The 21,176-nt window shown below is 44.1% G+C and overlaps 1 protein-coding gene across 3 annotated transcripts in view; it reads left to right on the plus strand.

Moving 5' to 3' along the window:
• Positions 1 to 3,974: 3,974 nt before the first annotated feature.
• The window catches only part of ZNRF2 (zinc and ring finger 2), a 107,624-nt gene continuing 90,422 nt past the window's right edge, over positions 3,975 to 21,176 (plus strand). Inside the window, exon 1 of one of the 3 annotated variants that reach the window (XR_008309522.1) lies at positions 3,975 to 5,232. Coding sequence is in view for 2 of the 3 variants with exons in the window: in XM_053259658.1 (XP_053115633.1) it covers positions 4,755 to 5,232 (478 nt within the window). In the remaining variant the exon portion in view is untranslated. The remainder of the gene's footprint in view (positions 5,233 to 21,176) is intronic. The other 2 variants (XM_053259658.1, XM_053259657.1) reach the window with 2 other exon arrangements.

Raw genomic sequence — 21,176 nt, forward strand, 5'->3', positions numbered from 1 at the left:
GGCAAGTTTAAGCAGCCTTCCCGGCCACCCACCCAGTGGCCCTCTCACTCCATTGTGAGAATGGGCTCCATATATCTCTGGCCCAAGACCAGCTCTTATCCTATGTGTAAGAAACAGTGTGGGGAGGTGTTTTTCCTGCACATCCTATCCTGTCTTTACACACACCTGATAACAGACCTGGCACAAAATTGATATTAGCTGGCAATATCCTGACCCAAATGGTGTCAGGATATTGCCAGCTAATTCCGGATCCCAGAATGCACCGCAGGAGTGTGCAGTGCATTGTGGGGACCCCCACAGTGATGGGTGGGTGGCCATCACTGCTACAGTGCCAGCTAAAACCAGCTGATGCTGCACATAATTTTTTTTAAAAAAACCCACCATGCAGCCTAATAGTGGTGTGCAGAGAACCAGCGGCCATCGAGCCAATGGGAGGGGGGGATAGCTTTAAGGACGGGGGAAGGTGTACTTGCCCCCCCCTTGCTACGCTTCCTCCTACGGCACTGTGCGCATGTGCTCTGGGCACTTCCAGCTGGGGGAGGTACGCTGCCGCCCCACCAGACTATTTTTACACAGAGCGCCGGAGAGGGAAGCGCAGTGGGATGGTGGTGCTAAGTGCACCCTCCCCCAACCTAAAGCTGTCCCCGCCGCCCTCGAACCAGCAAAAACGCCGGTCTATCAAACCGGTTCGGAGGCCCATAAAAGGGACTGGTTCGTGCACATCCCTACAGTCTAACCCAGGCTGGGTGTCCCTAGCCCAGTTTAGGCTATGTGTGAGAACAGCCTAATGAATTGTGCCCTTTGCTAAGCAGGATCTACTTGGTTTGCATTTGAATGGGAGACTACATGTGAGCACTGTTAGAAAGTCCCGTTAGGGGATGGGGCTGCTCTGGAAAGAGCACCTGCCTGCTTACATACAGAAGGTTCCAAGTTCCCTCCCTGGCATCTCCAGGTAGGGCTAAGAGAGACTCCTGCCTGCAACCTTGGAGAAGCTGTTGCCAGTCTGTGTAGGCCATACTGAGCTAGATGGATCAATGGTCTGACTCAGTTTATGGCAGCTTCCTATGTTCCTATCAGTGAAAGTGTGATTTGCAAACATCACATTGTACTACTACAACCATTAGTATGTCTAACACCTCTATATTGTTACATTTTGTAGAGTGCTTCACATTCCTTTAGTGTGCTTGCTGCCTCATAGTCATCCTGTGAGCTACTCAGTGTAATTAAAATAAATAATTTAAAACTATATATAGCCTTTCCCCAGTGCTGATCAAGGTGATAAATAACATATCAAAAAAATATAAAAGCAGCAATCACAAATCATAATAGATTGTTCTTATATATATGGGAAACTGAGGTTAAATGCAAATTGTCAAAGTCTTAAGCAGAAGTGAGACTTGAATCCAGGTCCCACCAAACCTCTAAGCCCTGACATAAAGCCCTCTAAAGTGTGCTGTCAAGTCAGTACCGACTCCTGGCGACCACAGAGCCCTGTGGTTGGTTTTGGTAGAATACAGGAGGGGTTTACCATTGCCATCTCCCATGCAGTATGAGATTATGCCTTTCAGCATCTTCCTATATTACTGCTGCCCTAGGTTATTCATAATGCATGCACATGACAAATGAGTGACTTTCAGCTACAAGTACTGTACGTATGTCATCAACATTGTCTACCGGTCTCTTCAACGGTGTATTGCTTGCAAACCCACTGCAAATAGATTGCCCATTGCTCATGCGTTGTATGTATACAGAAGTGGTTATCAGAGGTTGCCAATTTGCTTCTAACACTTTTGTGTTGAAAAAAGGAGGGAGGGGTGATACACTTCCCTGGTGAGTGGCTCCTTAACACTCCAAGGCTGTGATTGAGAGTTCTTCCCCATGTTTATCGCTGGTAATCACTGGAAAAGTTAATGAAAAATTATAACTAATGTTAATAGTTATTAGCCTTAAATATTAACTTGAGTTAAGTTAAAAGTTATATAACTTTTAACTAGCTGAAAATGAAATTAAGTTAGAAAGAAATTAATTAGTAAAAGAGCTGATTCATGAGAAATGCATGAAACACGAGCCCCGTTCAGTTATGTTGTACAAGTGTACGACGTCTGTCTGCTCATGCAGTTAATTCACAGGAGAGCTGGTGACTGGGCTGCCAGCAGGCCTAATGGAGAGATGCAGGCAGCAAGGTAAACCCCAGACAACAAGGCAGGAGTCGGCCAACCAAGCAGACAAGATGGCAGGAACCAAGACAGTTTGCTGAGAAACAGCTGAGTTAGACTCCCAAAAGGAACTGCTGGGCCAGAAACAGCCAAGATAGAACTAAGAGCCTTTATAATTTGAAGGAGGTCACATCCTTTCCTTAGAAGGCCCCACTCCTGAGGAGACCTCAATGTTGATTTCACCCTTCTCCTGAGGAGACCCATTGAGCAGCAGGCCCTAAGCAACCAACTGTGTGTTCCCCTTCTTTTCTTGGAACTCTGCTCAGGCACAACACTGTCTTCTCTCCTGGGGGATGACATGGGTGGTTCAGGGTACGAGATGCCCAATCTGGCATGTTGTTGGAAATCCCTGTGGGAACGGCAGGCACCCATGACTGTGGGATTGGCAAGCTCTGGCCCTGGTGGTCCTGGGGTCTGGATGCAGAAGAGGTCCCCTCTGTCAAGGCCAGCTTTCCAGCATCCTTCCAGTCACTTACCTCTGGGCCAATTCTAACACCATACACACATGTTTTTGTGTGAATGACTGTACCTGTGTTCATTTTAAAAGCAAACTTGGATACAGGCTGCTCACATGTATGGCACAAAAAGGAAGTGTACTTTTGTATTTGTGTTCCAGATACATGTGAATAACTGTACCTGTGTATAGATCTGTACATGTGTACATTGTAGACTCATTATTCAAGTGTTAACCCTAACATGTGATAAGGGCTATAGAGTTCCAATAAAGATACATCTTTTCATACAGAGTCCTAGAAAATGACTATCATGAAAAATTCTGGGAAAGCTGGATTTCAAATGTTTTTAACTTTCAACTTTAAAAAGTAAAGTTAACCTTATTTTAACTAAAGTTAAAAGTTAAGTTTTAGTTTAGTAGAGTTAGTAAAAGAAAGTTTAGTAAAATAAAATTTTAAGTAGTTAAAATTAACAGCCATTTATTTAACTTTTTCATTATTAATTCCCATGACTGCTGGTATCATACAGGACTGGCTAAGCAAGTAGAGCACTAGCCTGGGAAGCACTCGGAAAGCTGCTATTCTGTGTAGAGAGCAGGAATAATAACAGATCTGAATTATCTTCATTTGACAAAACTGCAGTTATGGTTTGGTAAATCTTAGCTGAACCTGAAGAAGGGTCAGCAACCAAGGCTTATTGCAAGACAGAACTCACCAGAGCTTATTCCTTGTATTTGGTTTTAGCTAGGCTTAAGGAACTGTCTTTAAAACCAACCAGTGCCTCTAGACATTAGGGATCAGGTTTTTCAGAGTGAAACTCTGGCTTGAATCTTGGCACCGCCTTATGTTAGATATTTAGCGCTCTGTACATATCAGTTGTCCTCTCGGTTTTATAGGAGGGAGGGACTAGCAGTAATTATTTATTACATGTTTATCCCGCCGCCCTTCCTCCAAGGAATTCAACCTTGTGAAAGAGGTTTTGGCTGAGAGCGGGTCCAGCCAAGGTCACTCAATGAACTTGACGGGTGAGCGAGGATCTGAATCCCACACAAGTCCGACACTTTAACCACTAGACCACGGTCTCTCTCCTCCTCATCAGCATACCTGCAACTCTTTCGTTATCAGCACGTGTGAAATTAGTCTTACTAGGGTTGTAATCTCCCCCCCCCCAACCCTCCTAACAATTGCGCGACAGGCAGAAATTCAGCAAGCAGTATTTTGCCACGGTGGGGGGAAACTTCGCCTGTTGATTTCCTGCCTGCTGGGCAGCTGTCAAAGGCACAGGGAGCCCGTCGGGAAAGAGAATACGGGGCGAGTCGGATGGCAAAGCAGCAACACCCTCCCAGGGCTTCAGATCAGCGGCCAGACCATGCATGTGCTAAGCTGTCCCGGAGGAGAACGTTACCTACGGGACTGATTACAGGAAAAGTAGGCGGAGCAGGAGGCAGCTCCAGCAGCCTCAACCTTCTCCCTCCCCCGCTCCTGCTTCCATGATGGCGACAGGGCGGTAGACACCGGAGAGGAGCGACTGCACCGAGGTGCCGCCCCCCTCGCCTCACACTTGAGTGAGCGCGGGGGAACCCGGCCGGATTGGGCGAGCGAGCAGCCCTCTAGGCGAGTGCTCGCCACCGCCCTCGGCATTGCTGCCGCCGCCGCCGCCCCGCCTCCTCCCTCTGTACTCGGGCAGGACGAGGAAGCGAGAAGCATGGCGGAAACGGCGGGGCTGAGCCCTGGGGCCACCGCAGCTGCAGCACGAGTCCCACCCCCCCACAGCGGCGGCGGGAGCTGCTGCCGGAGCCTGCCCCGTCGTTGCTGCCGTCGCTTTGAAGGACTCGCCACGGTGGAGGAACAACCGCCGCAGACCCGGGGCCGCCAGGGGAACCGGAGCTAAGCTCCGTCCCTCTCCACACCGCCACTCGCTGAGAAGGGACTCTGGCGAGAAGGATCAGGCGGGCGGGCGGGCGGGCGGGCTCGCTCTCTCCTCCACCCCGCCCCAGCGGCGGGCCCCACTGTGGGTAGCGGCGGCGGCGGCGGAACCTGAAAGCAGCAGAAGCGAGGGAGGAAGAGGAGGCGGAGGAGGACGACTATGGGCGCCAAGCAGAGCGGCCCGGCCGCCACCAATGGCCGCACCCGGGCTTACTCCGGCGGGGATTTGCCTTCAAGCAGCGGCGGCGGCGCTAACGGGACTGGCGGGCGGCCGGTAGGCGGCGGCGCAGGAGCGGGAAGATACACGCACCTGGCGCCGGGAGTGCACCACGCGGCCCCCGGCAGCTCGGCGACCGGAGCGGCGGCGGCGGCGGCGGCTTTCCCTGTGGCAGCGCCCAGGAGCAGGTCTCTCGGGGGGCAGGCCGCCTCCGGGACTCGCGCCGCGCATTCTGCCTTCAATATCCCCAACAGCAGCGGCCTGTATGGCTCCCAGGACTCGGTCAACAGCACCCCCGAGGAAGTGGGGCGGGAGCGGCCCGTGGCGGGCGGTGGCGGCGCTGGAGGAGGACGCGGCGGCGGCGGCCCCCGACTAGTCATCGGCTCACTGCCCTCCCACCTCTCGCCTCACCTGTTTGGAGGTAAAAAGAAATAAATCCTTACTCCTCTTACCCCGCAGCAAAAAGCTGGGATTGGCGGGGAAGGAAAGCTAGCGAGCAGTGTTAAAGCCCCCCCCCCCCCCGCACCTCTCTCTCCCGCAACATGAGGGTTGGGACGGGAGAAGAGAGTGGAAACGTTGCTTTGGCTCTCGTCCTCTCGCTCTGTGTGTGTAGTAGGGGCTGATCTAGTTGTGAAGGACAGAATTAGGGCTACATCCATACTTTGTTCTTGGCTCTGATAGTATAGCCACCAATATTTACAAACACCACTAGTGTCGCGTCTCCCCCGCCTTCCCCATTTTGACTGGATGTCCGTATCCACATGAGTTATAATTCTGCGTGACAAGGTTGCCACTGTGGGGAATAGGGCTACTGCTGGTTGCAGTCCAGGCACAGGCTCTGTAGCCCTAATCCATAAATAAATTCCTCAGTGGAAATGAATGCCACTTCGTTCAGTGGGGCTTACTTTCAGGTAAGTGTGTGCATCCTATTGCATCCTAGTGGTGCTAATGCAAAGACAGCGTAATGCTACCATTCTTTTCTTATCCGTGGTGTATGAGCACCACTGAGTGCTCTTGGAAATGTGTGCAGTTGGTGTGCTATTGTAGTGCTTAGTTGTCTGAATAAGGAAACTTCTCACAGCTGTAGCAGTTGATCTGTTTTTCTGTACTTCACCTTGAACATAACATTACAAGGGGAAGGAGGATTCTTGGTAGATATATCTTTCTTTTACACCAGCTATTTCTTTTCTTCTTTTTTCTAGCTTATTTTGGGGATGGGTGAGGGGTAGAGATACCTAGAGTAGGTTTTTCTCACACTTGTTCAACTTGGCTGGTGTATTTCTGTGGGCGATGTGTTCCTCTACTTTGTTGCCTGATTTTGTAAAAAGACCCTTGAAACAGCACAGGAACTGAAAAAAATGGAACTAAACTATCAGGTCTGCACTTACTATCAAGTGTCCTGTTGGGCCTGCAACTTCCATAGCTGTTACCAGTCTCTCTCTAATTTTTTTCTGCCTACTACTTATATAATTAGGACTTAATTGGATGATGTATTTGTGTATCCATGTAGTGTATTTAAATCTGACCCAAGTCTCTCTTTAGATGCTGATTTAGAAAACAGGGAAAGCATGTTCCTATTTTTAGGTTAATGAACAACTTGTATTGAAGGTACTTATTTTTTAAAAAGTTAGAGCAACTATACACTTAAATTTGAAACTTGGAAAATGAGTTTTTGTCTGTAGGCAAAGCATTCAGCCAGGGACAGGGTGAAACTGTATATAGTTACTGTTAAACATCTAGTCCTGTAGCCACATCCCATGTATGCTTGCTTAGGAGTAAATCTAGCTGAATTCAATAGGACTTGCTCCCAAATAAGAGTACATAGAATTCTGGCCTAAATGAAATACTGTGATGTTGGTGTATTGCCCTGATCCTTATAGAATCAGATGGAATGTTTGTAACACTTTGTCCTTTTTTTTTTTTAAAGCCAAGGTAATGTCACCTTAAGTGGCGCAGTGGGGAAATGCTTGACTAACAAGCAGAAGGTTGCCAGTTCAAATCCCCCTGCTGGTACTATAATGGGCAGCAGTGATATAGGAAAATGCTGAAAGGCATCATCTCCTATTGCATGGGAGGAGGCAATGGTAAACCCCTCCTGTATTCTACCAAAGACGACCACAGGACTCTGGGGTTGCCAGGAGTTGAAATCAACTTGACAGCACACTTTACCTTTACCTTTAATTCGACTGTAGATCTCTTTCGGCAGTCCCCATTTCTCTTAATGGTGCTTGAGAAACCTGTATGATAGCATTATTGTACAAGATACAGTGAGGGATTTGCTTTGCCTCTTGAGCAATGATAGAATATGTATGTCAGATGAATGAGACATTCCTTTTAAAACTTTGGAACTCAGAATGAATGGTGGCAGGTGCACCTAACTGGATCAGCACCACAGCTGTACTTCAGGAAATACCTCTTACTAACATCCTGTATCCAGTGATCAGTTCAGTATGTGTTCATATTTGAAAGAAAATGTTACATAAATATTGAATACTTGAATCAACAATATTGTGCAGCATTTGCATTGTACAATGGTAATCTTACTCTGTGAAATGAATTGTTTCCTATTATTACATGTAAATTTACAGGCTTGCCTTCTAATAAAACCAAAGATTGATAGTTTCAATAACTATAGACTGCACAGTACTTATGGGCAGCAAATAAATGACTGAAATGTAGAACTTTTTGATCAGCAGAATTGAGCTTTTATGTTACTTAACTATACTTATTTCTTGCAATTTTCTGGTGAATGATGTTAATGACATCTAGAAATCTGCTTTTAAAGTAGATCTTTTGATAAATGTGACAAAGTTCAGCAGGAAAAAGTAGGTCACGTGGAGGGCCCTCAACATCTGCTTACTATATGCATGAGTATTCAGCAGATGGATTCTTGTTTACTCCTTTTTATGAAAATAGGCAACTTATAATTCTTCTGCCAACTCCTTAGGCTGTTTGTGATTGTGAGAAGAACACAGGCTTATGTTCCTAAGGAACCTGTCCTTGAGAAGGAAAATGACACTGCATGAATAGTATTGGGGCCTTTATGCCAGATCAATTTTTCCATTAAAATACAGGCTGTCACTTTTCATCTATTTCTTTATGTGTGTGGAAGGATCTTAATGATTTAGGAGTACATTTTGAGTTCTTTTGAGGGTTGGGGGTTGACTTTCTTTCTTTCTTTCTTTCTTTCTTTCTTTCTTTCTTTCTTTCTTTCTTTCTTTCTTGTATTTAGGGTATCTATCCACACTACATGTGTAGAGTGTGCTTTTTTCTGGGTACTCAAAACTGTTTTATACCTTGGGAAGAATGTAGTGCTTTTTTAGATAATTCATTCATTGATATTCAGCATTAATTATGTTTCAATTGTGATCACTGTGATCACTATTGTGATCACTGTGTGAAATGCAGTTGTGCAAATGTCACCTATTGAAACATAATTAATGCTGAATATCATTACTCCTTCTCCTGTGGTGGTCCTCCATACAGATGTTTTAAAATGCCATTCCTCATGTATTGTCCAACTACAAGGAGCTTGTGTGCACTATTTGCATACTGCACTGCCATGGGGTAAAGGTAAAGTGTGCCATTAAGTTGATTTTGGTTGGCACCCACAGAGCCTTGTGGTTTTCTTTGGTAGAATACAGGAGGGGTCTACCATTACCAGTATGAGATGATGCCACTAGCTATGCAAACTTTACAAACCAGTTTTAGTTCTCAAATAATTTGCAAGATTTGACCCACCCTCTTCTAATTAAGCAATGCACTTATTTAACTTTGTGCAAAGGTACTATGAAAGTTTCTTTCCAAGGGGAGCAATACGTCTTTAATACTGTCTTTACCTCAATCGAAGAAAGGGTTTTTTCCATGTACTTTGATGTTAGAAATCAGGGAGTTAACTTAAATTCAGAGTCCTGTTCCTTTCAGGTAAATACAGATTGAGCCTCTGTTTTTTAAAGGAAAGAGTCTTAAATTCTGTTGTCTTCTGTTTAACCAACAGCTGTGTCTGGCAAGCAGCCTCATAGTGTTTGGGGACTTTGCTTTAACAATCATCAAGAGTGGCTGGTGTTGGATATATTTGTCACTTTGATCCTTCTGGAATACTTGTTTGGGTTGGAGCCTTATTTGGGAAGATAGATCACAGTCTGGTGGACCAACTGGTTCCTTCTGGCTGCTGAGATTTTTGCAGAGATTGCTGAGATAGGTGGCATTTGATCTGACCCAGTAAGGAACTTCTTAGCCCAGGGGTTTATGACTTCAACTCTCCAGAAGTTTTTGAACTACGTCTCTCATCACCCCCAGTGGCCAATAGTCAGGGATGATGGAAGTTGTAGTCCAACATCTGCAGAGGGCAGAAATTGTGTCCTGTCTTAGCCCTTTTTTCAAGTTTCCTCCCATGTGTAGTGAACATGTGAGCTTTTAACTCGCTCAAGTTTTTCCAGATGTCGCACTCAGCAGTTGCTGTGTGAGTTGTGGACATATTTTGGGCACATCAAGCTGTCAAAGTCTTCTTTTTAAATGTGTGTTTTGTTTTTTTGTTTTTTTAGAAAATGGTATTCCAAAGTCTTGGGGTAGATTACAACAATTACTCACAAACTGGACTATTTCATATCCCCAAATGGGATGCAAGAGGACATGGGGGAATTTTTTGGGGGGGAGGAAGATAATATTCATACCTTGACAAGGATCCATAGAGCACTATTGGGTGGTGGTCCTGCTAATGTACATAAGCGTTTCAGCAACCCTCTTGGAAGTGGAACTACCCCTGAGGCACGATCTGCTCCTGGAAGAAATATTGTTGTGCGTCTCTTTCTTCCCACCCCCCGTAATCTAAAATTGCTGAATTAAAGAATAATAATTGAACATGTGTTCTCTGATGTGTGAACATGAGATCAGTCCTGCTGGTTCAAGATCAGGTATGCCATGGTGTCTTCTTTGCCTCCCTCCACTCTAAGTTGTGACTCTCACAGGGTTGTTGGTCTTTCAGGGGAAGTGGATGGGGGTCAGTCTAGCTCAAGGATTCTCATATTTGGGGGGGGGGGTGTTTCCAGATGTTGTTGAACTTCAATCCCCATAATCCCCAGCCCCAATGGCCTTTGGTTGGGGAATATGGGAGTTGAAGTCCAATAACATCTGGGGACCCAAGGTTGAGAATCCCTGGACTAGCTGATTCAGGAGAGAATATATTGTGTTCCTTCTCCTTCCCTCTTTTATAGGCATCTTGAATGAAATTTTTAAAATTATATTAAAATAGTTGTGATTTGATTACATACATTGAGCATGTGCCACTGTGGAAAGAACTCCAGATGATTCTTGTCATGACCATTCTGGCTGACATCCTAAATGCCTCTGGCATCCCATTTGTGTTTAAAAAGAAGTACTGTTGTCAGCTAACAGAGCTCAATTGCAGAGGCAGAGTGTAATGCTGCGGTGCTTTTATCAAACTTGCCATTTCCTCTCTTGGGGGGAAAAAGATTAATTGTAGGTAGTTGTGCTTTGTAGTATTGCACCTGCAGTGCCTTTAATCTGGGACATGTGTCTTTGCATTTCTGTTCAGTCACATGCATTTTTTAAATGCAGAAAGTTCAGTGAACTGGAGCATACTGGAAAAGTATCTACTTCTGTTACCAATGTTAGAAGTGAACTATTCCCACAGTAAATTTTTTATGTTATCTTGTCCACATCAGAAGTGTGTTTTAATGGCAAAAATAAAGGTTTGTCACAGCTTAGTAGATAAAGTTCATGCATTAAAGAATTATTACCTATAACTGCTTGGTAATGTCACTATGAAATTTGGAATTGCATGACCAATCAGTAACTCTTTAATCTAGGACAAGAATTCATAAACTTTGTTATACTTGGTACACTGAAGTTTAGACACCATGGTTTAAATTTCTAACTAAAATTCTAACTAAAATTCCAAATAGATTCTAGGCACAGATTCAAGGAAGAGAGTGGATGGTGTATGTATACATGAAATGGATAGAGCTCCAAAATGGGAAAGGTGTGTAGGAGATCTACAGTTGGATCTCCTGGTGTGTACCCTTAAAGCTGCTGCACTGATTTTTATTGGAATGGCAATGCTAGAAGAGGGTTTTAAAACTTTTTCCCCTTGGATCATAAGAACAACCCTGCTGGGTCAGGCACAAGGCCCATCTAGTTCAGCTTCCTGTTTCACACAGTGGCCCACCAGATAGGAACATAGGAAACTGCCATATACTGAGTCAGACCATTGGTCTATCTAGCTCAGTATTGTCTTCACAGACTGGCAGCGGCTTCTCCAAGGTTGCAGGCAGGAATCTCTCTCAGCCCTATCTTGGAGAAGCCAGGGAGGGAACTTGAAACCTTCCGCTCCAGAGCGGCTTCATCCCCTGAGGGGAATATCTTGCAGTGCTCACACATCAAGTATCCTATTCATATGCAACCAGGGCAGACCCTGCTTAGCTATGGGGACAAGTCATGCTTGCTACCACAAGAACAGCTCTCCTCTCAATGCCTCTGGGGAGCCCACAGGCAAGAGGTATGTGCATGCCCTTTCTCCTGCTGTTGCTCCCCTGCAACTAGTATTGAGAGGCATCGTGCCTCTGAGGCTGGAGGTGACCTACAGCCACCAGACTAGTAGCCATTGATAGATCTGCCCACCATGAATTTGTCTAAGCCCCTTTTAAAGCCATCCAAGCTGGTGGCCATCACCACATCCCATGGCAAATAATTCCATAGATTAATTATGTGCTGTGTGGGAAAAATACTTCCTCTTATCAGTCCTAAAGTTCCTGACCTTCAGTTTCATGGAGTGACCCCTGGTTCTAGTGTTATGAGAGAAGGAGAAAAATTTCTCTCTGTCCACCTTCTCCACTCCATGCTAAATTTTATACACCTCAATCATGTCTCCCCTTAGTTACCTCTTTTCCAAGGTAAAGAGCCCCAGATGCTGTAGCTTAGCCTCATAAGGAAGGTCCTCCAGGCCCTCGATCATTTTGGTTGCCCTCTTCTGCACCTTTTCCAGTTCTACAATATCCTTAAGATATGGTGACCAAAGTTGTACGCAGTACTCCAAATGTGGCCGCACCCTATATTTGTATAAAGGCATTATAATATTAGCATTTTTATTTTCAGTCCCCTTCCTAATGATTCCTGCATGGAATTAGCCTTTTTCACAGCTGCCGTGCACTGAGTCGACACTTTCAATGAGCTGTCCTCCACTACCTCAAGATCTCTCTCCTGGTCAGTCCCTGACAGCTCAGATCCCATCAGTGTATATGTGAAGCTGGGGTTTTTGCCCCAATGTGCATCACTTTACACTTCCTTACATCAAACCGCATTTGCCATTTTGTCACCCACTCCTCCAGTTTGGAGAGATCATTTTGGAGCTCCTCACAGTCTGTTTTGTATTCCACTACCCTAAATAGTTTAGTGTCATATGCAAATTTGGCCACTTCGCTGTTCACCCCAACTTCTAGATAATTTATGAACAAGTTAAAAAGCACTGGTCCCAGTACTGATCCCTGGGGGACCCCCCTTCCTACCTACCTCCATTGTGAAATTTGTCCATTTATTCCTACTCCATTTCCTGTCTTTCAACCAGTTACCAATTCACGTATGACCAGTCCATGAACGACTGCTAAGTTTACTCAGGAGCCTTTGGTGGAGAAGTATATCAAAAGCATTTTGGAAGTCCAATACTTTGTCAACTGGATTATTCTTGGCTGCTTTCCAGAGTTTTCTCCCTGCCCCTCACTCTGCTTTTGACCTCTTTGAGGGGGAAATACAGGTACCTATATGATTATGTCTATATCTTATTTTGAATAGCAGCTTTTTGAGGGGGTAGTTTTACAATGAGAAAAAAGCACGAGGGGGAAGAAGGGTTACTGAAAAGCCGATAATTCCCTGATGTTGATGCTCAAATCAGAATTGGAGCCCAGACTACTGCTTTAAAGGTGATTTTGTTTGCTTGCTGTAAATAAGTTGGGAGATAAAACTGTGGAGATCCCACCCACAAAGAGCCAGCATGGTGTAGTGGTTAGCGTGCTGGACTAGGACTGGGGAGACCTGAGTTCAAATCCCCATTCAGCCATGAAACTAGCTGGGTGACTTTGGGCCAGTCACTTCTCTCTCAGCCTAACCTACTTCACAGGGTTGTTGTGAAAGAGAAACTTAAGTATGTAGTACACTGCTCTGGGCTCCTTGGAGGAAGAGCAGGATATAAATGTTAATAATGATGATGATGATGATGATGCCTATTCCAACCTTGACTAGAATGGTGGTGCACTGCATTCTCTACCTTATGGCCCTATGGTAAAATTAGTTGTGAGCATGCTTTGCAAATCTCTCAACAGTTTATTTCTAGACCCCAATTAGGAGATTTCCTGCGTTTCTTCTCATAAAAATTGGAACTGTGTTTGCATTTTCCATTGCCTCTACTAGGAGTCCCATGGAATACTTTAGTTAGGGCCTCCTAGTCTCTTAACTGTCCTCTTTTTCAGATTACTGATCTCAATAACCCCTGAGACACTCTCTCTGGTTTTCTAGCTGGGCTTCATAGTTACTAAAGACAGGGTCTCTTCGTTTTTACTGAGCACATATCAGAAACGAAAAATTATTGAGAGATTTTAATTTACATTTGAGCTAAACTATAATATGATTTAATTGCATGGTAGATAGAGTAGGCACTATTATCCTGAGATACATAGTATTTAAATTATGTCCATGGATTGGATTTTTGAGGTGTCTGATTCCTTTAGTCCTCTATTCTAGTCAAAGATCCTAGCCAGCCACCAGCATTTCTCCCTGGTACCACTGGGCCTCTCCAACAAAGATCATGCCTTCTCTAACACTTTCTTGACTAACTGTTTACCAGTAAATTTCCATGGGAATCTAGGATCTCATAGTTCAGGGGCAGGTATCTGAAGTAGCTCTCGAGGCTTTTTGGCTTCTATTTTTCTTCCCTTGTAGCCAATACTGTAAATTTGGCTGGCTGGCTGAGTGGGAGTCATGAACACAACATTTTCAATCCTTCTCTTTGGGTTTTCAGGGTTGCTTATTACTTTCTCTCCCATTCAGTTCTCCCTGTTTTCTTCCCATCACAAAAACAGCCTCCCTTGCTCTCCGTTTGCAGCAAAACCCTCCTGGAATTCAATAGACTCCCCACCCCCACCCAGCATGTATCCCCAATATTTCCAGTCAACTACCTCAGCTCCACTTTAATGCCATCCACTTTAATGCCAAACTTGCTGGTTAGAAGGGTGAATAGAAATGGAGGGGGGTTGAACAGAAAACCAGGAGTGGGTTTTTCTGTGCTGTGAATAAACTGGGCACTCGGCCTTAGTTCTCCTATCTCTAAAATGGTGCTATGATTAAAAATGCTTGCATATGTCCCTTTTAAAAATAGCAAATAAAGAATTATCTGCATTGGATTCAGTGGCTGTCCTTGGGCTTACATCCACTTCAGTGTTAATTTGTTGCCTCTGATTATGTCTTTGTCCAACTCGGTTAAAGTTCTTTATTCTCTAGATGTAAAACTTTTTTACGAGCCGCCATTTTGTGACTAGCTCTGCCTCCTCAAGCCAGCATTTTATGCTGGTAGCTTCCAAGGCTATTAAAAAAATAAAAAATAATCAGTAGCTCCTGGAAGCCTTCCCACCCCATGTAGTGCATATGTGACCCCTCTCAGGTAGATCCACTGAAATAAGAATAGGCTGGAACTGTTTACATGTCTATGGGCATCTTCTGTTCTGGTTGAGATGTCACATAAGCAAAAATTCGCCAGCAAGAACATTTCCCCAGATTACCTGTGAGATGAAATGCACCACAGGCCCAATCAGTGCAGTCACACAACTTGAATTTGTAAATGGATGTATATGTTTGTAAGGAGGAAGTTTGTTCATCTCCTAGCAAGTGATCACATTATCATAGATGTCTTTGTCTGTGTTCATTGTGCCTGTAACAACTAAGTTTTGGTTAACAGTAAGAAGTACTCAATTTTTTTTTAAAAAAAAATTCTAGTTAAAATTCAGAGGATGGCATGCAAATTCTCAGATGGTAGTGCACTTGGACCACAGAAGTGGAGGAGAAAAGGAGTTAACCTGAAGTGAAATCTGATTTGCTCATTAGATAAGCAGATATGTGGGTAATAGACACACACAAATGGACTATACTTGATAGAAGAGCAAAGAGAGACAGTATTTTACTACTTTAACAGGGTGTATGGCTATTTGTTTTGGCTATCAAAGTCATGGTAATACCAGGTCAAATTGGCAGTTAAAAGGCCGCTTTCTAAACTTCCAGAACCATGTGTGCATGTGGGCTGCCTTTAAAAAAGAAGTGAAAGCCCATTGTGGGTATGGCATGTACATAAGGTGGAATGGAGCTGGAAATACAACTGAGTTTTAAAAATACATTCGAACCATTTTTTTTTGGTCTCTCCTGTGCACGCACTCTTGAAACCCTAAGGTACTGACATTCTGTTTTATCTTACCTGAGATAAAAGTAGGATGATTCTCTTAGTAGAATTGCAGGTTATGGGAAAACATTGAACCTTGCAGTTCTAAAGTGTGTGATGCTTTGCATACATTTTTGCTTTCAACATCCTGTATGGTTTTGATTCAGTATTTTGATAAACCTACAGGTTCTATTTCCTTCTGTGAAAGATAGAACTCAGCTCTATTCTTGAGCCATTAAGTGATAGATTATTTTAACAAAAAAATGTTTCCATATAAATGAAACTGAGTATGTAAATGAACAATAGTCTTGTTAATCTATCCTGTAAGTGCATTTTCTGTGATCTTCAAAATTGAGTGCCTAAAGAATAAGTTTCTATGAACTATCTTGAGTTCCTATAGGGCTCCACCCTGTCTCAAATGTGCTGTGCACTCAGCTCTCATTCAGCTGACTGACATTTGTGCCATTTAGAAAAGATCTGAAGCTAAAGTTAACCTGATTTATAACCTAAATTGAGACAGCATTACTACTGAAACCAGTATTTCTGGAGAAGACAAGGAAATATACCGGAAAATACTCAGGGTGTGGGAACTTTGATCTTTGTTCTTGCTGTCAGATATAAGCTATTGCGCCATATGTGAGTGTTTCATCTCTCCTGCCTCTGTTACTACTAGATCTGCCTGGAGTGGTTTGTTCTCTTTTTGCACCCACCTGCAATGTAGATATCTATGCAGCCTTGAATAGTTCCAAGTAGGCATGTGCATGGAACCACGGAGGCGGGGTCTGGCACGGGGGAGTGTCTAGCTTTAAGGGCGGGGGGTAGTACTTACCCCTCCCGTCGCTTTCCCCCCTCGACGCTCCACTTTGGAGCAAAGTTTTAGGGGCAGCAGCCCTGGCCCTGTCGTTGCCCGGAAAAAGGGGAAGTTGCCGCCATGCATGCGCCTGTTGCGGCGCGTGCACGTCCACCACAACGCGCGCTGCACACATCACACATTGCATGCGCACGCAACATGTGAAGTGTGCGGTGTGCGCGCACGGCAGCAACAGGTACATGCCACAACGGGCGCATGTGTGGCAGCAACTTTCCCTTTTTCCAGGCAACGACGGGGCCAGGGGCAGCAGGGTGGAACGCTGCCACCCCTAAAACTTTGCTCCGGAGTGGAGCGCTGGAGGGGGGAAAGCGGCAGAAGGGGTAAATACTACCCCTCCGCCCTTACAGCTAGACACCCCCCGCCCTGCTGAACCGCTGGTCCGGCCCAATTCCGAACCGGTTTGGAGGCCTCTAACATGGCCTCCTGACTGGTTCGTGCACATCCCTAGTTCCAAGTAAGAAGGTGTGCTCCATATTTGTGGTAGGTCTTTCTTTAGGGCTGATTTAACTCAAGGCCTTATCTACATATTTGTTGTTGGCTTTTTAAGAGGCCTCAAAACAGCATGGTCATTGGGATATTACATGCTATTTGTAAAATCTTCTGTATCAAGTTTATATGAATTGTCTTTGTATAGTACTTAGTATGCAAGTTACTTTAATAATAAACTAGTTTACTGGACTTTTGTTCTCACTGTAGTAAATACGTATATTTGAAAAACAATTAGAAATATTGCTCCCCTGCTAGAGTCTTAGGAACTTAGGAAGCTGCCATATATTGAGTCAGGCCATTGGTCTATCTGGCTCAGTATTGTCTTAACAGACTGGCAGCGGCTTCTCCAAGGTTGCAGGCAGGAGTCTCTTTCAGCCCTATCTTGGAGTTGCCAAGGAGGGAACTTCTGCTCTTCCCAGAGTTGCTTAGTTGGCATTGGACTGGTGGCCTGGCTAAGCAGACTCCAGAACTAGCTATTGTGAGGTCATTTTGGACTTAGGATGAACTCTAAAACTCCCCTCATCCTCTCGCAATAGAGATAACACCTGATGCTTACAAAGCAGTTAGGCCAGAAAGGGAAGGCAGGTAAGACAAGTGCAGCAGCAGACTCCCTCACAATATGGATGAGTTAGTGACGTAACTTTGAAAAGGTGCCCATCAAAACTGTTGATAGAATTATTGGGAGAGTCAGTCCCAACACAGAATATTCTTTGACACATTTGCACACACTGATTTTCATTACAATCAGCCTTGCATACGATAGGCGATTCACACACCTTCCTACTCAGGAAGGACGATCAGACATAATGCATATTTGGACTCTTTGGACTCTTCTATTAAGCAAAGTATGATAAAAGACCTTCCTCTGGAGACTCCACTGCAACAAGAACTTCAGCAGACCACCTTGGGTGTCTCCATTGAGGCTACCTGAGCTGAAATCACTACCTGCCTGGCCAATTCGCTGCTCAGCTCATTGTGCCTGGTTTTAGATTGGTCCCCCTGCTGATCTATCCAGCTGGCCTCATGCTGCAACTCTCCTCATGAGGAACCCCACTAACTCCTTCAACTCTCCTGCTTTACCTCTCCGAATGGACGCTAGTCTCCAGCTGCCCAAGTTAGGTCTTCGTGGGGACAGGTGATATAGCCTCTTGCCTGGCTCCTTCAGGATTGAATCTATCCCTTATTTCTGAAACTTTACGCCGCTATCTTAGAAGTCACTCTTTCTAGCCCACCTGGGAATTTACATATAATTTGGAATTATGAACTATGTGCCTTGTAATAGTCTATTTTAAAATATATTTGTAGTACTTTTATGTGAGGACTGTCTAGTCACTTCGTTTTATTGCTTTTATTTGTTTTTATTACAATAAACTCCTTTTGTTAATTAAAACCCACCTCCCAAGCTGATTTTCTTGAGTTCAGGCACTTGCACAAATTAAAACTGCTTGGAACTGTTTCTTCTTTTGAGCTAAATTCCCCATTTCCCCCCGAACTGGGGGTGCCGACCAATCACCCTTGAGATAGTTCCATCAATAGAAGGGCTGAGTTGTTCCCTCAACCTCCTGGTTGCATCTGTTTGGCTCAGCAAACAATGGGCCAAAGTGACCAGGAGGCGAGAACAAGAACTCCCTGCCTTGTTTGCTCACTTCTCCTTGTCACTTCTGCCCCTTACCTGACTCAGACACCTTGGGAGCTAGGAATGGTCAAACCCTGTGTTACATGCATGCTCTCCTGTTGCAGTTGGCTCTCAGCAGGATCAAAAAGTTTGTATTGTTGCACATCACTGAGTTCTGCATTGCTAGCAATCCTTTGCTTGTAGGCATTCTTTCTTGGTGCAGCTTGTAATATATTGTAACATTTTTAATATGGTCAGTTCTCGTGTCGGAAATGTTGCCTAAATATGAGGCCCCGGTGGTAGATTTGGTTCAGCAAGGTAGACTTTTTTTTGACTACTGAGTCAGCAACTGTCATGCTCTAAAGGGCACTGCATTCTGTGAGTTCTTGGGGGCTCTTTTTCTTTTGAAATACTGTAATCATAGTGCAGTGTGCACAAGTGTAGCTTTTTAGGGTTGTGATAGAACTGTGTAATTGGAAAATGCTAGCAGACCTAAGTTATGTCCTTAAGTTAAAATGTGGGCAACTAATCAAAGCAAAGCCAAAAAGAAGGGGTGGGGGAGACGTTAAAACATCTTGTAGGTTCTTCCCAAGAAACACTTGTCTTGTGTGAGCGCTTGGTCTATCCCAGTAACTTCATGAAAATGTACAGCAGAAAATGTTGCTGTAAGTTTTTTACTTTTCTAAAGAGAATCTATATATCTAAAGTTCTCTGTACTGTAATGAACGGAAAAGATTTCATTGCACAAGGACTCAGCCCAACAGATTCTCTAAACTTGCTATTTCACTGCCTTTAATTGTAATAATGAAACTAGTTTCCAGAAGTATTTTTAAATTGGTCTTGCAAACCCAAATATTACTAGTCCATAGCTCCCTTTAATAATTTGTGGCATAAAAGAAAATGACTTTGCCAGCAACTGTTCTTCTGCCAGTGCTGGTGTTTGAACTGAGTCCTATTTGGCTATTGATGTCTGCCTTTTCAGCTTGAAAGCAACGTGTACTTTCTGAACCCTTGTGTATCTGAGTTGAGAGGTGAAAGCCTCTGTGTGGAGGTGGGGGTGGGGTGGCAGCTCAAGCAAAGACACTGGAGCTTAGCTGACAATGTAAGAACTATAGCACAATTACTTTGCACATAACCCATTAATTCAAATTTGGTCATTTGATTAGTTAATAATTAATTTAGTCTCGCTGTAATAAAAATGTGCATTTTTTAAAAAGCTACGGCGAGGGCAGTCTTCTCCTTGGGTTAACGCTGGCTGGACGAGGATAGAATTGCTGCTAAATCCATTATGCTGGCAAAATTCCCACATCATGCTGGCTTTGAGTTTAATATCAACCCTTTTGTTTAAGAAGAGAGTTAAGGTACTTAACTCTTTCATTTGTGCTCAAAAAAGTGTGGAAATTGTAAGTTAAGATGGTGGTCATCCTAACTTTCATACTGTGTGAAAGTAAAGGATTTGTGCAGTTTTGTCGATTATGCTTACACTTGATCCCAGGCACACATGCTTTGTCTTGGTTTTTTAGCTCAATATTGGGTCTGAGAAGAAAGAGAATAATAATACACTTTATTTGTTAGCTGCCCCGTAACAGATTGTTCTCTGGGCAGTTCACAACACAACATTAAAACATCCAATAAAAACATACAACACATTGAACCATAGCAGATGAAAATGGAAAAAGAAAATACAATATAATGCAAAGGAATTTAAATACTCTTTAAAAATCAGTTAAAAATCAAATTGAAACATTGAAATTTAAAGTGCCTGAATGAACAAAAAGGTCTTTGCCTGAAGATAAGCTGAAGCTCAACATCAGTTGTTGTATGTTCCAAACGCATTGCAGAGGACTGGAGTTGACAACCTTTTTGCTCCTGAAAGGCCCCTGTGCCTGAGGAACTGTATGGCAGAAGGTAGTTGCAGCTTTCCTCAGCAATAACAATTGTTGTCACAACTTTCATTCAGGTTGAGCTTCATCTGTTACCCTACTGTGCATCATGCACTCCAGAAAAGCACAGAAACCCTGGGAGTACAAAGACGGCAACTCTCTAATGAAAGAGTTGACTTCCCACTGGTTGCAACTGTGCATCTCACTTGCAGTCAGTGTAGAGGTGGGGAACATCCACTCTTTTGGTGAGTGTTAGATGACTGCCTAATAGTCTTTGGAAAGCTGAGAGACGTAGGGATAGTGATACATAATGGGCTAGCAGCTGCAACACAGTGCATATATACTGTCCTATGTACTGTGTTGCAGCTGCTAATGCATTATGTGCTCATTAGCAGTTGGGTAACAGAGAGAGGGTGCTGCCACCTAGATGCTCCTTCTGTTTTGCATGTTTTAGCTAAGCTCTCCACTCTGCCATGTGACGGTACATTCACTTGGAATTCCCCTGATGTCTGTATTTGGTAGGGGACGTAATTGATTCTGTGGTGTCATCTTGGTGCTTTTGCTGGCATACATGTATGACACCCTCTGTGTCTAGTGAATGTTGGGGGCAGTGATGGTTAATGACCTTGGGAGTGGTAGGTGGTGACAGAATTGCCAGGGATTCTATGGGAAGGTGTCTTGGCTCTTTTCTCTTGCTATCATAGTACTTTTGGCTCTGCTGCTGGGGAAACATAGGATCTCAGCTAGTTATGCCAATGTAAGCTCTGGCATAGCAGTGGCCTTGTTAACTAGGCTGGGGCTGCCTGTTTCATTGTTTTGTAACAGCCAAGTTCTAAGCTACTGCTATCAATTTATTATTTATAGCTTTCAGTGTTATGTAAATAGAAATGTATGTCGGCAGTACTCAAGAGGTCAAACAGCTTTTCTTTGCTTTTATTTAGAATATCAGGGATAGCCTAAATAGATTTGCCTAAAGTAAAATTTAAAACGCATGTAGCAGTAAAAGACAATAGTGTTTGTGATTGTGGTTGTTAAACAGGGCAGGAAGTGCATCCATCATTTCTGTTTCTTG

This window comes from Hemicordylus capensis, chromosome 6 (assembly GCF_027244095.1).
Source record: "Hemicordylus capensis ecotype Gifberg chromosome 6, rHemCap1.1.pri, whole genome shotgun sequence".
Lineage (NCBI taxonomy): Eukaryota > Metazoa > Chordata > Lepidosauria > Squamata > Cordylidae > Hemicordylus > Hemicordylus capensis.